A 20127-nucleotide genomic window follows, 5' to 3' on the forward strand; every position below is an offset into this window, starting at 1 on the left:
TCTGGTCTTTGTAGCCTGACACTCAGTCTGAATCTTCATTTCGTTTCACTCCATTATTCTTTTTTTTTTAAATGGGCGTGGCTAGTAGCGATTCAGGGGCTGTCTTCGGCCTAGTCTTGGATATTTGATTTATGTCCTAGAGTATGTATATCCACTCACTTAACCAGACCAAGCAAACATCACAGCCAACTGCTATTATCCCCCTTATGGAGCCTGTGTCAAGTGAGAGAATGTTGCATCATATTGTGCTCAAACAAACTGCATTCTTATCTTATCCAAAAAGTTTGAGAGACGTCCCATCTGGTCCTACAGCGCAGTCAAGGCCAACTTCCACACTGAGAATCTCAAACTGCTATTACCTGTACTGCATGCACCTACTATGTACTGTATGAGGTGATCACTGCATGATCAACCTGCTTGTTTACTTGTCCTATAGTTACCTGATATTTCAACCTTGTCCTATAGTTACCTGAAATATTCAACCTCGTCCTATAGTTACCTGATATTTAAAGCTGTACCGCAGCATACAGTACATTTAGTTGCATCTACTACTGGGTAAAAAACTGTATTATTCCAAATAGGGAGATGTGGGTGGTCAAGGTGCATAAAATACAGTCATGAAAACACATATAAATGCATTATAAATACAGTATACAGTCCCTTACACCCCCCCCCCCCCCCACACACACACACACATGCGTACATTCCTACAGAGAACATTTCCTAGCACCCTCACTGTAGCATACACACGCATGCGTGCGTGCACACGCACACAGCATAGAAACAAATACTTCAATATGCAGTGGACTGCATGATCCCTATTATTTGTTTGTGTTTAGTGCCTGTGTTTGATGCTTAATTATGCAGTTGCCTGCATTAAACATTCTAAAACAAACAAACCAAATGCACCATACAAGTATTCTATCATTGCACATGGCCCTGACCAAAATACCATAATAATATCAGATCCTATTTTTTGTACTGACCCGGTTTAACACTCCAATTTATGATGGAACAAAAGTTCCTTTGCACCGATTGTCTTATGTGGAACCTGTTGTGTACAGGCCAGGGTGTGTTGAGTCACTGAGGATACATTTCCTAAAATCTCTGGGACCCCAAATCTACACTGTGAATTAACCAAATGGATCGTACAGGGTCCATTTGGTTCCATTTGTACATTCTCTGCATTACAGACCCGTAAGGATCCATTTGAACCCCTGGTGGTTGTCCCCAGACCTGAAATAGTGGTGTTATCATGTAGGGTCAATACGGTCGTTGAGGATGTGTCGTGTAGGGTGAATAATCTACAATCTCATGTCTGTGAAAACTCTACAAGCTCACAACATGTGTGAAATAGCCTCTCGATCTCCCCTCCCTCTCTCTTGCTCTACCTCTAAAAAAAAAGAATAATTAATTGACAGTTTTGCCCTCAAAATATTAAATCAGGTGTCTTTTCGATTTCACGTTGGCCATGTTGAACACCTCCAGCCTAGTCAGTTCTGTTCATAACTCACCAATGGCGGAAAAAGTACTCACATGTTTTACTTAAGAAAAAGTATCAATACTGCAATGTAGAAATACAAGTAAAAGTCCGGAATTGAAAGTACAAAAGTATTGGTATAAAAATGTACTTAAAGTACCAAACTCCAGTCACTTTCTGTGTACAGCTGATGCTCATTGACGCTCGTTATTGCATCAAGGAAGGCAATTATGTTTCTGCACTGTCAAATAGGTCTACATATGATAGCATCAAAGCTTTTATAGATGTTTTGTTCAAGCATTCCCACTAGGCCAAGGAAGAAATGCCACTTGATCTTTTTTCGAATCAGCCTCATGGTGGCACTATAACAGGCAGGGATGAGGTGGGGGTCCTGTTAACCTTGTTAGGGCCCCCCAGGCTGGGGTCCTGACAAGGGCTCCTGAGGCCCTTCTGGGGGCCCCAGGAGCCTGGGTTTGAGGCTCAGACCCAGCGAGAACCACTGCTGTAAATACAGAGGAGGGGCCCACACACATTTGATATTTGATTAACCTATACATTTCATTTTAGGTAAAATAGCTTAAGAAGTTTTTTTGGGGCCCCTTCCTCCCGGGAGGGGGAGAACTGTCCCCTTTATCCCCCCCTGTCGGTGGCCCTGCCTTGAGGTGCAAACATCGATTTTTTTTTTGGGATTCCCCATGTTCTGAACATTACAAAAATGTATAGTTTTGCTAATCTCCAAAAATCTTGAACGAAAACACATAGTGAACTGGACTAATAGACCTATATAGGGAGGGGTCTCTAACAACCTGTCAGTCACACATATGGGAGGAGGGCTAGCGGTTACCGTATATAAGGCCTGTGGTGAAACATATAGAGTCTACAGGTTAAACCATATAGACCTGGGCCAGCCAACATGAAGACATTGGGGAGTCTAATTGCTCTTGCCCTGTTTGTGGGCACCGCCTCTGCAGCATCTGTGAGTCTACAGTAATATGTACTGTCTGTACCTTTAATTAATAGCACACAATTAAGTTTACATTAATATTGATAGAAAAGTACACATACACACACAGTAATAATAGTACGGGATGGAATTTGTCAAGAAATGTTAATACCTTATTTTGCCATTTGTTAACTATTACAGTTTTTATTTATTTAAATTTAGGCATTTCATTAATATACGTGAAGGTGTGTGTGTTCGTGCGTGCGTGAGTGCGTGCGCGCACGTGTGTATGTACTTAATTACATTTTAATGTGAAACCCATGGAGTTTACTTTGGATGAAATGTGATAGTCAATCAAATTGTATGGATTTGACTGTGTGATTTTTTTGTCCAGTTGACAGCTGTGTAAGCTTAGAAGATGGCGGCTGTCTGAAGATACCATGTTTAAATATACCTCAGTGAGAGTGGAACATTTACAAAGCAATCAGATATATCTAAAATAGAAATGATAAAATATCATGAGGAAACATTACGCATACTTGAAGTGGAGCATTCAGAATGAGTTGTAGAAATGGTTTTATATTAACGTGTTAATTTATTGTGTAGCTAGGAGTGGTGTACACAGAGGGAGGCATGGTGAAGGGGGACAACATTTTCCTTGGAATTGGTCGTCGTATGGACGTCTTCAAGGGAATTCCCTTCGCTGACGTCCCTGGGAGGTTTGAGAAGCCTAGGCCTCACCCTGGCTGGGATGGTGAGAAACCAACATGAATGTCATGTCATTCATATTGACGCTGTTTAATATGTGGCTGCATTTTTATTTTATTTTATTCTATTTTGGGGGATTTGATTAAATCTAACCTATACTCTCAAAGGGAAATCCCATATACAGTAGAAGATTTGATCCAGAATGATGAAAGATACAGTAAGCGGCAGAATTCAAGAGGAGTTTTGAAAGATTGTATGATTCTGTGGCAGACTTAAAGATTGAGATTTTTTTTTGTTGCTGTCATAGAATTAGATTTACTTTAGCTGGTAAAACATTTTTATCTCCTGACCTTAGGTGTGCTGAGGGCCTTCGACTACAGGCCGAGATGTATGCAGGTGAATCTGCTGCAAACTGATGCCCGTGGCAGCGACGACTGTCTTTACCTGAACATCTGGGTTCCTCATGGCCGTCAAGGTACTGTATAATGTCAGTGGTTTTATTAATAAAATAAAATAACAGATAAAATAACCAATTTTCAGTTCAACATCGGTTATATTCAGCAAACGATGCAGTCATACGATAAGTATAAGTTAGGTTTTAACAAGAAACTTGTCCCCTGACATGCATCACATTCTCCTTCAATTAGAACGTGTCTATTTGAATTGAATTCAATGTTAATCCATGTGGAAATATTGTATTCTGTCTCAACATTTTTTTGTTCAAATGCTTTATCTTTAGTGTCCACTAACCTACCAGTCATGGTCTGGATCTTTGGAGGAGGTTTTCTGGTCGGAGGTTCCATGGGGGCCAACTTCCTCGACAACTATCTGTATGATGGACAGGAGATCGCAGACAGGGGAGATGTTATCGTTGTGACCCTGGCATACCGTGTCGGAACCCTAGGTTTCCTCAGCACCGGAGATGCAAGCATGCCTGGCAAGTATTAGCAATGACATTATTGGCTGTAAATGGTAAATGGACTGCATTTTTTAGAGGTTAAGTGTCTTAATTGCTCAGGGACACTTTGACACTCAGCCAGGGATCGAACCGAGAACCCTCAGATTCCAAGAGGGCTCTACCTCCTGAGCCACTGCCGTAAAAGTAATTGGAATGGTTATTGGTAATTAATTAGGTTGGTTTCTTGACAGGAAACTATGGTCTGTGGGACCAGCAGGCTGCCATCGCCTGGGTACACAGGAACATCCGCAGCTTCGGTGGAAACCCTAACACCCTCACCATCTTTGGAGAGTCTGCTGGTGGAGCGAGTGTGAGCTTCCAGGTAAGTGGCTGGTGATGTTGGTTTAACCACATGAACCCTAGCCAGTGGTGGACAAAGCACTCAACCCCAGTTCTTGAGTCAAAGTATAGATACTCCTGGTCAAATTTTGCTCAGTCAAAAGTTGCTCAGTCAAATTTGTACTTGAGTTAAAGTACTAGAGCACTTGCTTTAAAAAAATACTTATACTGGTACATTTTCTTAAAATTATTGTAATATTGCAAAAAACAAAAAAACAAGCTCGTAAGCCACCACACATTATGAACATGTAGATCTGCTATTTTCACTGTATTTGAAATACTGTAGGCCTTAAGTAGTTAGTTCATAATATTCTTTTGCCCTTCCTAGAAATGTGGTGAAGTCAGAAGTACAATATTTGTCTTTGATATATAGTGCAGTGACAGTCATAGGTATCCAAAAATACAAATACTACAAATAATAAGTACAGATACTCGCGTCCCTATTCTGGGCATGTGTCAAAATAGGACAAGTGGAAATAGGTTAAACTTTTCTAGCAAAACATATTTTGTGTTGATGGAAAGAAACAGGAGCCCAAGTATAGACCCTGGGGTTAATACTGAGTTGCTATTTAGGTGGTAGCTGATCTGTGTGTGTGTGTGTGTGTGTGTGTGTGTGTGTGTGTGTGTGTGTGTGTGTGTGTGTGTGTGTGTGTGTGTGTGTGTGTGTGTGTGTGTGTGTGTGTGTGTGTGTGTGAGTGTGCATGTGTGTGCATGTGTGGTGCGTGTGCATGTACTGTATGTGTGTACAACAGACTCTCACACCCCACAACAAAGGTTTAATCAAGAGAGCCATCTCCCAGAGTGGGACTGCTCTCTGCCCCTGGGCGATCAACAGAAACCCTCGGGAGCTAGCAGTGGAGGTAACGTGTTCAAATGATGAAAATGTATTTCAAATGTATTAAAAGGATCCCTGGCTAATAAGCCTTATATGCCTTAATAATAATTAATAATAATAATAATTTATAATATAACTAAAATTAAAAACACCTTAAGCAGTTTATTTCACTCAATAGAGATTACTCCCGTCGCAAGTTGATGATGTCATTTGTGTGTGTGTGCGCGCGCGTGCGTGTGTGCGTGCGTGTGTGTGTGTGTGTGTACATAAAATATGTAAGGTGTTTTTCATTTCAAATTTTAGTTATATAGGACTAAATATAAGTATTTTTATTAGCCAGGGATCCTTTTAACATTAACCCTAGTTTTTGTTTTGTTTTCCCAAAAATAGCTATTTGTTCTACGACCTGAAGTATATAGACTTTAAGTAGTTAAAGGTAGGGTAAGTGATTTGCAATTATTCAAATAATTGCAAAATGGGTCTATGTTCTGATAGTGCTCGTTACTATAGAGTGTCCTGTCCATATAAGGAGTCTCCATGTCTCTCCAGCTCTTTATAAAACAGAAAATGCATTTTCGTTTCAGTTTCAGTTTCATTTCCAATTTTATCCAATCAGGATAGAGAACTCAATCAGGATATAGATTAAACAAGTGAAATTGGAAGTGATGACACTAAGAAATGAGCATGCAAAATTAGAACTGGAACACTTAAAAATTGGTACTTTCTCCTGATTGGCTGAGATTTTGACACCTACCAGAAAATGTATTTTCTGTTTATTAAAGAGCTGGAGAGACGGGGAGACTCCTGTTACTGAACAAACACTCTATAGCAATGATTACTGTCAGAATATAGTGCTTTAACCTATTAACAAAATACTTTTTGTTTTAACCCAAAAATATCACTTACCCTACCTTTAAGAAAATGTCCACCCACCCAACCCCTTTTACTTTTACCTTCAACTTCACTCTCCAGATTGCTATGAAGGTCAACTGCCCCACTGATGATCAAATGGTAGCTTGTCTGAAAATGACAGATCCTGTGCTGCTTACAATGGCCGGTGATTTGGACATTGGAAATGTAGGTCCCCAGAGTGAGTACCTATTCCATCAAATAGCATCACATTTCTATGTTTGCTAGGAAAGTGTGATTCTATGCTGACTAAAATCCCATTTAAATGCTGCAGAAAGACAGTAGCCTACATGTTAGAATACATCTGTCCTCAAGGACAATATGGAGCAACCGATGTTTCATGTTTCCTTCGTTCATTCTATAAGAACTTGCATATAGTTGTGCGTGTTTGCATGCGTGCGTGCGTGTGTGCGTGCGTGTACAAGATATTCTGAGAATGAATCGTGTGATTTTCATGGCGGGAATGATTATTTGGCTATCATGAATACATTACTAACCTTTGGATAACTTGGTGGGAATGATCAATAAGGCTGCCTCAAAGATATGATTACATTTTAGGTGGAAAAGGACACAATGTAGAGCGAGTGTAAAACAAGAGATGTTGGTGCAGGCAGGGTTTGCTCTCCAAAATTTGTTTAATTTGAGGATGTGAATTTAGCCCTAATTACGGTAAACATAACATACAATCTTAACAAAATAATTTACAACAAAACAAATTACAAGATAATAGACATTTCAGAATGTCGAAGAGTGCAAATACAGAAAGATCTCAGAGTATTCCTCACAAGCTGTTTAAAGCGATCAAGTGAAATTAAGTTCTCCAGTTTTAAAACGGATTGTAGACGGTTCCACATGTGAGGGGCATAGAAATGAAAGGCATGTCTTACCCAGCTCAGATTTAACAGTGGGAATGTTTAAAACCAAGTAATGGGTATAGTGATTGCAAACTTTAAGTTCTAATAAGGCAAGATAATTAGGCAAAAAGTAAGGCTTTGTAGATAAAAACAGTGCAGTGCTGTTCTCTTCTCATAGCCAATGATGGCGAACCGACCTTTACATAAAGCCTACAGTGATGGCTAAGAAAACTATCTCCAGTTATAAACCGGAAGGCTGAGTGGTAGACTGTATCAAGTGTTATCCTTTTAACAATCATTGTAAATCGTATCTCTGTACTAATTGCAAACTGTTAATAAAGTATTCAGTCAATCAATTCTTGCCAATCCGATTTCAAGCCAGTGTACGTGCTTTTTTCCATGCAAGGTGTAACACACTGTAAGATTGTGGGTCATATTGTTGTATTTACCTCCCACAGACCCTGTTGTTATGAATCTGAAACTGTCTCCTGTGATTGATGGGGACTTCCTTCCTGATGAGCCTGCAAAGCTTTTCGCCAACGCTGCTGACATCGACTACATTGCTGGTGCCAACGACATGGACGGACACCTCTTTACTGGCGTCGACGTCCCCTCCATTAACAGTCACCTGATTGACACCGACGTGTGAGTATCAATGGCAGTATCAAAGACAGTTGGGCTTAAAGCTGCAATCCATAAGTTTCATTTCCCAGCCAGAACTCAAACCCTGGTCCTCCGTGCGAGTGCCACAATTTCTACCACTGAGCCAATATCTGAGCCTCTTTCTGCCCTGCTTGCTCAGGGGAGAAAAAATAATTCTGACCTTCAGGCAGTACCACTTGTTAACCAGTGGTGGTCCTACCTGGCTACAGGATATAAATGTCTCAATAAAAGAGCAGGGAGACCACCTCCAACCACCACAGTTGTTGTAGTTATATTGTTATTATTAAAATACTCGAACAAACAGATTGGTTAAATTAATTAACTCATTCACAAAAAAAGTTATAGATTGCATATTTAAGAGAGGGAAAAGAAGTTGTTTCCTATACCACAAATCTATCATTCCTATACCACAAATCTATCATTCCTATACCACAAATCTATCAAACCTGGAGATAACTGAGGCCTGCATAAGGAGCTGAGCAGAGGAAGGGACTGATCCTCCAGATTTTGTACGGTGCAAACCTAAAAGACAACTTGTTTATCTTTTTAAATCTGTTTTCTTTCTTTCTTTTTTTGGTCACATTGCAGGGAGGATGTGAAAGATCTCCTTGGTTCTTATACCAAAGAAAAGGGCAGTACCGGTCGAGATGCAGCTTTTAATCTCTATTCTTCCACCTGGGCATCAGAACCTACCAGGGAGCAGGTCAAGAAAACTGTTGTGGACATTGGAACTGACTTCTTGTTCCTGATTCCTACCCAGGCTGCACTCTACATGCATGCTGCTAACGCCACGTGAGAGCTTTATTGTATAGTTAATGTCTGCACAGTAAAGTGTGTGTTCATTGAACTCTGAGAGTGTACAAATGCAAGGTCTGTTTGTTTGCATTTGTACACTTTTTGAGTAAAAAATTGATGAATTTACTGTGTAGTTAAGATGTATGTGCTTGTAAATGTCTAACTTTTTAGGCATGTTATTGTGCATAATAAAAGATTGATTATTTACCATACCTACTGAAAACATAGTAAGTCAGGTCCAGGTTAGTATCTTCTGGTGTAACCTGAGGGTTCAATAATGTACCGATTGAGCTATACTGGTACTATAGTATGATCTCATCTTTCAGGGAAGTCTGACAGATGAGGCCTGGAAAAAGTAAGACATGAATACAAATACATAGTTAATAGTTATAATACATAGTTTCAGAAATCTTATGGAAATTGGTTATTTTATCAGATGCCAAATGGAAAAGGTGGCTGCACTTCCAAAAAGACAACTTAATGTCTCATTACATTTTAGCAAGCAACAGGTATAGCGACACTATACCAAAATTAAGATTAGCTGTTAAACAAAAATGTTAACAGAAGGTAGTGTACCCGTTTCCTGTTCCAGTTCATTGTCCCATAGCTTCATTTGATTGGCTCAGCAGCAAATTTGAACTGGAAACACACCTTCTCGTGTTTACAGTTAAAATCTGCTGCCGAGCCAATCAAACAAAGCTATGGGAAAACAAACCGAAACAAGAAACAGGTATGACACCTTCTGAAAACCTGGGACCACCATGTGTTATGATCTCAGGTATTTCCTCTCGTCATGGAATAGGAATAGATTTGTTTTATAGTATGATTATAAAAAATGTGTCCCTGACATCCTTTCCTAACTGTCTATAGGCCTGGTAGCATAAAGTATTAACTAGCCTCTAGTGCCTCTAGAACTTGCCTAACCGCATTCTTTATTTTAGCATGTTTTTGGAAAAGCGATAACTATGTCCTTATTTACTTCTTGTCCCATCAAAGAACCGGTCGTACCTTCTCGTACCTGTTCTCTGAGCCTAGCCGCTTGGCTGGTCTGGTGAAGCCTTACCCAAGCTGGATGGGTGCTGACCATGCTGATGACCTGCAGTTTGTGTTTGGAAAGCCTTTTACCACACCCCTAGGCTACTGGCCCAGCCACCGTGATGTCTCCAGATACTTCATCGCCTACTGGACCAACTTCGCCAAAACTGGGTATAACTACAACTACAGACATACAACACACACACTTCATGATCATCATTATAAAAGACTGGGTAAAGACTGGTAACAGCAACATTTACCTCCAGGAATCAATAAAGGTATATCTTATCTTATCTTAAAACAGTATCGTCATTTACATCATTTAGATAACACATTAAGCGAAATATTCTTAGATTACAATGAAATTGCTTGTTCATTTATGGATATTGCAACTGACATTTTAGCTTTCATTACATCAGACCAAATCAGACCTTTAAAGTGATTCATGTCACCGGTAAATAAAACTGAATGTCAGATTAATGTAGCCTATATTTGAAAATGTTTTTTTAACAATTCCAAACAAAACAGATTTTGAATGTATATTGAGAAATGTAGTCCATCAAATCCATAATGCATTTGGTTTGTGTGGTATATTATATGAGTTATTCTCATGGGGGTATTTATTCTCTGTTGTAGGGACCCCAACTATGGAGGGCTCAGGGTTCCTGCCAACTGGCCTGCATTCACCAGCGTTGGCCATCAGTATCTGGAGATCCACGCCAGGACGAACAGTAACTCAGTGAAACAGTTGATGAGACTTCGTTATGTGCAATTCTGGACCAATGAATTACCCAACATGGAGTCAGCCTCTGAATAAGGAACTTATCTGCCTCATTAAGTGTATACTTACAGTATGTTATACTGTACTATGACAGTGTTGCTTAGTATATAAATTAAGATTTAAAACAAATTCTTTTTTTATATGGAGAGCATAATTACTGTAACTGTATATATTATCACTGAATCAATAAACCCAAACAAATAAGTCACCTGCTTGCTTTGTTATTATCTGCTATTATTAGCTCTATGCTTAATGCTATACTTCACAATCTCCGCCAGGGGTCGAGATTGTGTGTGTGTGTGTGTGTGTGTGTGTGTGTGTGTGTGTGTGTGTGTGTGTGTGTGTGTGTGTGTGTGTGTGTGTGTGTGTGTGTGTGTGTGTGTGTGTGTGTGTGTGTGTGTGTGTGTGTGTCTGTGTGTAGTAGTAGTAGTAGTAGTTTGTAGTTTTCTTGCATGCATTCGGTTCTTTGAATTATCAAAGGTTAATAGTCTTTAAAACACAACGTTTTGAGGTACAGAATCCCTTCTCAAAAAAAGGAGGGAACTGATGTGGGTCAGCGTAAGGCTGATTTATACTCCATCGTGTGTGACACACCAAAAATAGCCAATCTAAGAGCTCACAACTCGTAGCTTGTAAATCGGCTATTATCGGCATGTGACACTGTCATACAATGAAGTATAAATTAAGCATTCGACTGTGCGTGACCCTCTGTATAGTCCAGATTTTTTATTCTGTGCCTGTGTGTCCATGCTGAATGGTATGGCCATTTTAAATGAATAATAAATAAACAAATTAACTACAGATAGGCTACCTACTGTAGGCGGCAAAAGGTGGTTAAATATGGAAAAAACAAAAGGCCAATCGATGTAGGCTACTGGTCAGATGTATTTGGGAGGAGCCTCCTGTATAAAGCCTGGTGGAACATCAATCCAGGGCTCTCAGGTCGGTCACCATGAAGCTACTCGGGATACTAATAGTTGTTGCTCTGTTCCTGGAGACTGTCTCCACGACATCTGTAAGTTGACACTTTTACAGTCATATGAAGTGTTCGTTTTTCACTTTAGATAAGTGCACCTGATACAATAATAATTTGAAATACATATCATTTAATCATGATCACTAAAATAGTCACTATGGAGAATGGATAACAACTAACTTATATCTCAAAGTTAATATAGCATCCACATCAGTTTAACGACTTTAACCCTAAATACATCCATCATTTGATAATAACTGATCTATAGGCTCAAAATGCGTCGCAATGCACGGTGAGCTTGTGGATTGGCTTTTTTTTTTTTATCTCAAAGAAATGTGAAACATTTCAACAACACAAATCTTGTATGTGGGTCGCTGGCACAAAATATTTTCAGATGGGATCTGCAGCCATTTGGGGATCCTTGACTTGAAAATGTTTGAGAACCACTGCATTAACACAATGTTTTGTATTGTCGTGTCCAAAAAAGTTAAATCTGAACACACCAACTGATTCAAACCTTAAATTAAACAGAAATGAACTGACAGGTCTTTTGACCTCGACAGCTGTCACTCTCACCAAATATATATTGTAAAGGTTATATGATGCAATGCACAAGAAAATATATTGTCCCTACTGTAATGTCAGATTTGCACCGTTTATAGTTTATAGTAATTTTGAGTAATGCAGTCTAAAACCAGGTTCAAACTAATTAATTCACTCCCATTCCTTCCATTATTGTACAGCCATGTGCATAATTAATCAATGATTTATCATTGAAAAATCCTGTGCTGTCTTTGAATAAACAAAACGCATCGCCATATGACAGGTGGTAGGCTACCAGCAAACACTGTCGGACCAACTGGTTCCAGATCAACTTCTACCTCTAAGACCCTTCAATCCAAATTGTTTAACATGTTAACCCATTAAGACCGGGAACGCGTCTGTGTCATTTTTAGATTTCTTTGGCTATTCAAAAATAGCAGATACAAAAGCTCATAGCACGGCACCGAGTGCCGCGCTACAAGCTTGTAGATCTGCATTTTTTTTTAAAGCAAAATAAGCAAAGATTTCAGTTAAAAAATGTTCGCTTTAAAATAATAAAGATTTGCACACATTTTCAAGATTGTTCTAAAATATCACATCTACAAGCTCGTAGCGTGGCAATCAGTGTCGCGCTATGAGCTTATATATCTGCTATTTTTGAATAGCCAAAGTGTAAAATGATGCTTTTTAGCTAAAATATAAAAATGACACAGATGCGTTCTGGATTTCATGTGTTTAATGTAATGTATAGCTTGGAGTGGTGCACACAGAAGGAGGCATGGTGGAAGGGGAGAACATTCGGCTTGGATTTGGTCGTCATATGGACGTCTTCAAGGGCATTCCCTTCGCTGACGTCCCTGGGAGGTTTGAGAAGCCTAAGCCTCACCCCGGCTGGGATGGTGAGTAGAAACCATTTCAACATCTTATTGAATACTTCTATTGGATTCAGTTGCATTCATTGTAAGTCTACTTACAACTGAATGATGGTAATAAAAGGTCTTGTATATAACACTAACCTGTTTAAAAATGGGCAAAACTCAAGAAACTGTACTTCTGAAGGATGTTACAGTGGTGATATGAGTGAGGTTTCCTGTCAAACACCTTGAGCGCCCTCTTGTAGAGCTGTTCTATGGGTTTGAGAATCATCACACCTGTGAAAGACCAGTTTGTGAAACAGTAATCAATGTGTGATAGGATCATACAGTGAAGGCAGGATCTACAGTAGCAGCACTAACTGCCAGGAAGGGTCTAATTTGTTTAAAATTCTTTTAAAAAAAAGGTTGAAATGTATTGTATTTGTGACTTTCTTCACATGTTTTTTAAAAGTTAGGGTCAAGACTAACATGACGCCAAGGTACTTGAACTCTGACACAAGTTCAAGTTCCTCCCCAGTATTAGGACAGACTGTAGAAAAACTGAGTACATCGAATAAGATAAGATCAGGGCTGTATTACAAATGAGGTTACAGCAAGTAGGACTTGTTAATCATTTACTTCCCTGCCCAGACCATTCCCTGCTACCATTGCAGGGGACTGAACTGGCAACCTTCCTGTCACAAGCATGCATGTTCCTTAAACCTTTAGGCTACCACCATCCGATCACCACTGTTTCTTGTCTCAGGTGTTCTAAAGACCACCTCATACAGAAAGAGATGCCTTCAGACCACCCTGCTCATGACTTCTACCCGTGGCTCAGAGGACTGTCTTTACCTTAACATCTGGGTTCCTCATGGCCGTACAGGTATAACCTCAGTGCTTTTAATTCTTCCATAAAAGATGCATATCATTTCTGAATAACTGCTCAGCAGAGTAAGTACAGTACAATATTCAGTCTAGGAACAAATGCATGCAAAACTGTGTCCCTCGTCCCTCTGGTGCTCTTCAGTTTGGGGATCCTGGTAGTTCAAAGTTATTGAACAAAAACATAGGAACCGTGAAGTATTAAAATCTTTTTAAATCCATTACCCTCTTGAGTACCTGAGATGTTTTTCCAGTAACTAGAGTATAATATCAAGGTTGATAACCAAAATGTAGCATTATGACAAAATCTCTGGTCCTTCTTTTACTAGTATCTAGTAAGCTGCCAGTCATGGTTTGGATCTATGGAGGAGCATTCCTTGCCGGAGGTTCTATGGGAGCTAATTTCCTGGATAACTATCTGTACACCGGACAGGAGATTGGTGACAGGGGAGATGTCATTGTAGTGGCATTGAGCTATCGGTTGGGACCCCTGGGCTTCCTCAGTACGGGAGATTCTAGCTTACCTGGTAGGTTTCAATGTATTTTCAATTTTATACCACAGTATACAAAAGGCCATATTCTAGTGAAGTGAATGTAGTCATATCGTAAAATGATGTATTAGTTCCCAGATACTGTATGTGGGTGTTTGAAGAAAGCTGCTTCTAGCTCACAGCACAGTTTCTACGTTAACAGGAAACTATGGACTGTGGGATCAACATGCTGCCATTGCCTGGGTACACAGGAATATTCAGTCCTTCGGAGGAGACGCTGACAATATCACAATCTTTGGCGAGTCTGCTGGTGGCGCAAGTGTCAATTTCCAGGTTAGCTGGACATTTGCCTTGTACTGTATATTTATGGTATATAAAGGTATTTTTATAAGACCCGTTCTTGGTTTTCTGTTACTGATTAAGGATATTTACAGGATGAATTTTGTGTCTCTCTCTCTCTCTCCACAAACAAGATTGTCAGTCCTCACAACAAAGGGCTGATCAAGAGAGCCATCAGCCAGAGTGGCACTGCCCTTTGCCCATGGGCCGTTAACAAGAGCCCTCGGAGGCTGGCGGAGGAGGTAGCAAATAATTCCCTCCCCTGTGTTCTGTTCTGACTATACTTTGTATTATATCTATAATATTAATTCATAATATGATCTCTATAGTATTTTGCCAATTACAGGTATGTAATATCAAAACCCTGTATGACGGTCATTGTCACATGACTCACAAGGTGGGGAGTCATGTTTCTGCAACAAACAGTTGTAGCCAATTGCAATAGGATATGAAAATGATACATGTTTATCATACAGTATGACTCCAGAGATAATGTGTACCGATTTGTGTGAGTTCTGGAAAAAAATCTGTGGGAGCAAAAAGTGTGTTTTGAAAACAACAAATTAACGGCCTGGCCTATCATAGTGCCACCATCTTCCTTGGACTACAGGGAGTGTTCATGCAAAGACTGCTACCAAGCGGTTAGTGAGATTAAACAGGGGCAAAAATATAATCTCTGCCTCCCGTCCTGGCAGAGATAAAAAGTGAAACATGTTGTTATGAATGTTTTTGTTTGTAGTAGTAGTTTTTAAAATCCTGTGTTCTTCCTGATGTAAACATTCATCCTTATCTATAGGTTGCGCTGAAGGTCAACTGTCCTACTGATGACAACATGGCAGCCTGTTTGAAAATGACTGATCCTGTGCTCCTCACCATGGCCGGAATTCCCAACCTCTCTAGCTCACCTGATAGTAAGTACTCCACTAGACAGCCAGCTGCCACCTGCAAAGCAGCAAAATAGCAAACTGTGGACATTTAAGTTATTTGCACAGAAATGTAATTAATGATTTGGACATGTGAGATTAAAAACACCCCCCACAAATCCATCTTGGTACACTCAAGGTACTTGAAATTGAATGATATGGAAATATTCAGTAATAGTATACATTATACCAGTGATTCTCAAGCTTTTGAATATCAAAGACCCCCAGTTTGATATATATTAGGCCACGGACCCCCTTTGATACCGTTTTTAAAATCTCTGGGACCCCAATCTACACTGTGAAATCCACGTTAATTTAACTCTGTGAGTGGCTGTACACTCTCAGAGTAAGGACCCCTGGTGGTCCCCGGACCTGACGTTGAGAACCACTAACAAAGACTACAAAATAACATGGATCCCTCCCCCAGGTCCCCTTATGCTCAACCTGGACCTTGCTCCTGTGGTTGACGGAGACTTCCTTCCTGACCATCCTGGCATGCTGTTCCACAACGCCGCTGACATCGACTATCTGGCTGGTGCCAATGACATGGACGCTCACCTCTTCACTGGCATAGATGTCCCCTCAATCAACACCCCGCTGATCGACACACCTGTGTGAGTTCGTCTGACACAGAGAGAGCCATGAAGCCCGAGTCGTTCATACTTCGTTGTACGGCGGTGCCGTGTGGCAAAAATAGCTGATCTGTTATTTTTACTTCATGAAGTGTGGGACAAGCGGCCGAAAAGAGTTTTCTCAGGTGGCTGGCGTCTCCCTTAGGAATAGGGAGAGTAGTGTGTTGTGTGTGTGTGTGTGTGTGTGTGTGTGTGTGTGTGTGTGTGTGTGTGTGTGTGTGTGTGTGTGTGTGTGAGAACACTGAGGTGGTATTAGGCTATCTCACCCACAGTGATTTACCATTAAACCAAATGTTCTAATATGTAATTGCAGGGATGATGTTAAGAGACTCCTGGGTGCTTACACCAGGGAGAAGGGGCAGGCTGGTTTGGACAAGGCCTTCGACACATACTCCTCAACCTGGGCCACAGATCCTAGTCAACAAGACATCAAACAAACTATCGTGATGATTGGGACCGACTACATCTTTATGATTCCTACGCAGGCTGCCCTCTACCTTCATGCTGCCAACGCCACGTGAGAACGTCTTTCTTAGGGTTCGATTAGTTGTTTTTTTTAACAGAGGGGGGGGGGGGCATTTTCTTAACCACTTAAATCCTATATACTTTGTGGTACGACAATCGGGAAAGTTGCCGATCTACAAGCTCACAATTTTCGCAGATGTTTTACAGATTTAGACAGAATTTGACAAATCCTATATAAAAATTGGCTAATGGGAGGGAGGGCTGGCGGGCAGGCGAACGGACCGCGGCCACGTCACTCTGACATAACCATAAACAAAAACCACGGCCACTCCACTATGACAACATAACCATAAACAACCCACGGCCACGTCACTATGACTCATTGTGACATCATTATGCAAACCCGATGAGTCATTGTGACATCATTATGACGATGTCATGGCATCAGGCGCAAACAAATCAGTCAGTTCAATTTCTGGGCACAAAAGGGGGCATGTCCATATATGGTCATATATTGATGACATCAGCGACAACATATATGGGCATAAAAGGGAAATGGAATGACAGATACAGAGACCCGGTTGTCACCACATATCCAACCAATATGCCCATACATGGGCATTCCAATATATGGGCAATTGGGCATGTACTGATGACATCAGAGATCTCCATATGTGGGCATAAAAGGGACAAGGACTGACAGACACAGAGATCTCGTATGGGCATAAAAGGGACACAAGTAGACAGACAGAAACAGACACAGAGAGACGGGTACAACAGGTTCTCTCACAAAGCCCTCGACACAATATGTCTGAGTCATATAGTTGGATCGGCGGTGCCACGTAGCCTCTATTTTCAGTATTTTCTCTCCATATTCAGTTAAATCATCCCCTGAGATCTGCTTATGCAGTTTATTTTTCTAATCCTAACCGTGTTTTTTTTTTCAAGCAATGATTATATCCATGTTCCCTTCTTTCAAAGAACCGGTCGTACCTACTCGTATCTGTTCAATGAGCCTAACCGCCTGGGTGGTGTGGCATTACCTTTCCCAAGCTGGATGGGTGCTGACCATATGGATGACCTGCAGTATGTGTTTGGAAAGCCTTTTACCACACCTCTGGCTTACTGGCCCAGCCACCGCGATGTCTCCGGATACATGATCGCCTACTGGACCAACTTTGCCAAGACTGGGTATAACTACAACTACATACATACAACACAGCTACTCGCTCATGATCATCAGTATGGCAATTGTAGCTTCAGTCATTGTTAAATCCCATGGCAGATCTAAGCAACAGAAGGACATTGATAAGACTATTGATAATATGACTAATACTCTCTTGAAAAAATATTTCTGTAATTCAGCTGCTGTTTGACTTGTCGTCTATACAGAGACCCCAACAAAGGAGGGCTTAATGTGCCCGTTACCTGGCCTGCATTCACCAGCATGACTGAGAAATACCTGGAGATCAATGCCAAGATGAACAAGAACTCTGTAAAGCAGCAACTGAGGCTGCGCTATGTCCATTTCTGGACTAGTGTCTTGCCCAACCTTCCTTAAAGGGTTAAATAATTGTTAATAAACACGCTTGTGGCATCACTTGTTGTCAAACCACACAGCTACTAAACAGCAAAGTCATCATGTCAAAATGTAATATACTGGCATTCTATAATGGACAAAAATAAACGGATGACATAAGCATTATCAAATGTTCTTGTTTTCATTTCATTTGCCATACTGTTCCATACATGGTATGAATAGAATTCGAATGAAATGGATAGCTGTGATAAGACACTAATAATTCAAATAGATATTAAAGCAATCTCTTTCTACTCTGTGTAAAAATACCTATTATTTGTTTCTGGGCCTTTATCTTATCTCTAACTTCATGTTTTTGTTGGTTCTTTTGAGAATCAGACCACCTGTTTCCAGGTGGACAGAGTAAAGGTCAGTGAGCTTTGATCTCTAAACTGACCTCCAGAATGAGGTGCACAGTAAATCCTCAGTACAACAGGCTCTGTATGGCTCTGAGTGCTGGAGAGTAACAAAACAGGATATGAGAAAGGTTGACGTCTTCCACAATAGCTGCTTACGTAAAATCTGCAACATCTTTTGGCCAAATACGATCGCGAATGAGGAACTTTATAAGAAGGCAGCCTGCATATATCCCTTGAGATAAAGAAACGCAGGCTAAGATGGCTCGGTCATGTGTTGAGCATGCCCAATGAAAGGTTACCCAAAGTAGCCTTGAGATGGACCCCGATTGGGAAAAGAAAGAGAGGCAGACCAAAGAACACCTGGCGAAGGACAGTGATGATGGAGCTGAAGGAGATGGGTCTTTCCTGGGATGAAGCACAGGCCAAAGCACGGGACAGGGTTCAGTGGCAGTGTATATGATTGTGGCCTTATGCCACACGAAGAGGATAAGTAAAGTAAGTAAATTAATTTACCGCCGAAGAGAGTACAAACGTAAGTAAATGAATAATTTAGAATAGCCTCTTCCCGGGGTTACTGCGGTAGGATATATTTTGATATTTTGCAGCCAAAGGAAAATATACAGTATATTAAATACAGAATAGTTGGATGAATACCAACTGAAGAAATGCTGAACGTACATTCATGCAGAAGAATGATGAAGTATATACAGCACAAATGGCGGTAAATATGAATTATAACAATTCGTAGCTATAGTTACAATTAAATTAATGCACAATAGCATGTGCTCTGTTGGTGAGCAGGTAATTTCAGGATAAAGACACCTGGGTCCTAGTTCATAGCTCTGATAGCCTGAGGGAAAGCCTTTCTGTCTCTCTAGAGATAATATGTCATATTGCAAATTGTTGCTTTTGGATGGAAACCTTGCATGTCCAAAACCGTACATTTTCAAATATATCCAAAGTAGTTCTTATCCAGTCACAAGCTCTTGTTGCTACTTTTCATTGGTTAAATATGGATACAAACCCATAGACAGACTCAACCTGGTGTCCCTATTTTGGGAATGTCATAATTAAAGTGAATTTCTTCTGTGTTTTTTTTTGTAAAAAATATATAAAAAAAGTAGCAGATACATTCAACATCACTTTTGTGCACCACTGTCATACAACAAAGTATACAATAGGGCATTCGTTTATGAAAAAGGAAAAAGGATGAAGTAGACACAAGGTTTATGCCCGGCAGCGACAAGATTGATACAGATTGATATTCCATGATTAACCCCTGGGGGTCTCTGGACCCCACTTTGAGAACCACTGGTATTTATTGTGTTCACATCGTATGTGGGACAATATTGAAGATTTGATCTATCAAAGTGTAAAGCTACTTAAAATCTTTTTTTTAAATCACTTTGAAAGTATATTTTATATTATATATGTATTCAATATATTTGAGAGTTGTGGATACCTCACTTTGATATAGAACTAATGACTTTTGTTTTTGTGTGTACATTTGGTTACATTTATACACTGTTGTTAACTCATTCAGTGCCACTGGACGTCTAAGACGTCCGTTAATATAAGCCCTGAGTGCCACTGGACGTCTAAGACGTCCAAAAAAAATAATATATATATATATATATATATTTTTAATGTTTAGAACCCAAGATATCATGATTTGAAAATATTCTGCTCCATTCACTCTTTGTTTAACTTCTTACTGAAAAAGGCTGTATCTCGGCTCCTAAGCACTTTTTTTTTACAAATAATTTTGGCTGTGGCACTCA

At 40.2% G+C, this 20127-nt stretch overlaps 1 protein-coding gene across 1 annotated transcript; it reads left to right on the top strand.

Annotated features, from left to right (window-relative positions):
• Positions 1 to 2393: 2393 nt before the first annotated feature.
• LOC308077740 (bile salt-activated lipase-like) lies at positions 2394 to 17969 on the top strand (the record flags this gene model as incomplete). Its single annotated transcript, XM_080418633.1, has 11 exons — positions 2394 to 2456; positions 3030 to 3177; positions 3487 to 3606; positions 3871 to 4068; positions 4281 to 4411; positions 5181 to 5288; positions 6236 to 6353; positions 7485 to 7671; positions 8278 to 8481; positions 9481 to 9690; positions 17801 to 17969. The coding sequence occupies 11 exons, from the start codon at positions 2394 to 2396 to the stop codon at positions 17967 to 17969; spliced, it is 1656 nt and encodes a 551-aa protein (XP_080274759.1).
• Positions 17970 to 20127: the final 2158 nt, after the last annotated feature.

Source organism: Gymnoscopelus braueri (genome assembly GCF_963280865.1).
Source record: "Gymnoscopelus braueri genome assembly, chromosome: 22".
NCBI classification, from domain to species: Eukaryota; Metazoa; Chordata; class Actinopteri; order Myctophiformes; family Myctophidae; genus Gymnoscopelus; species Gymnoscopelus braueri.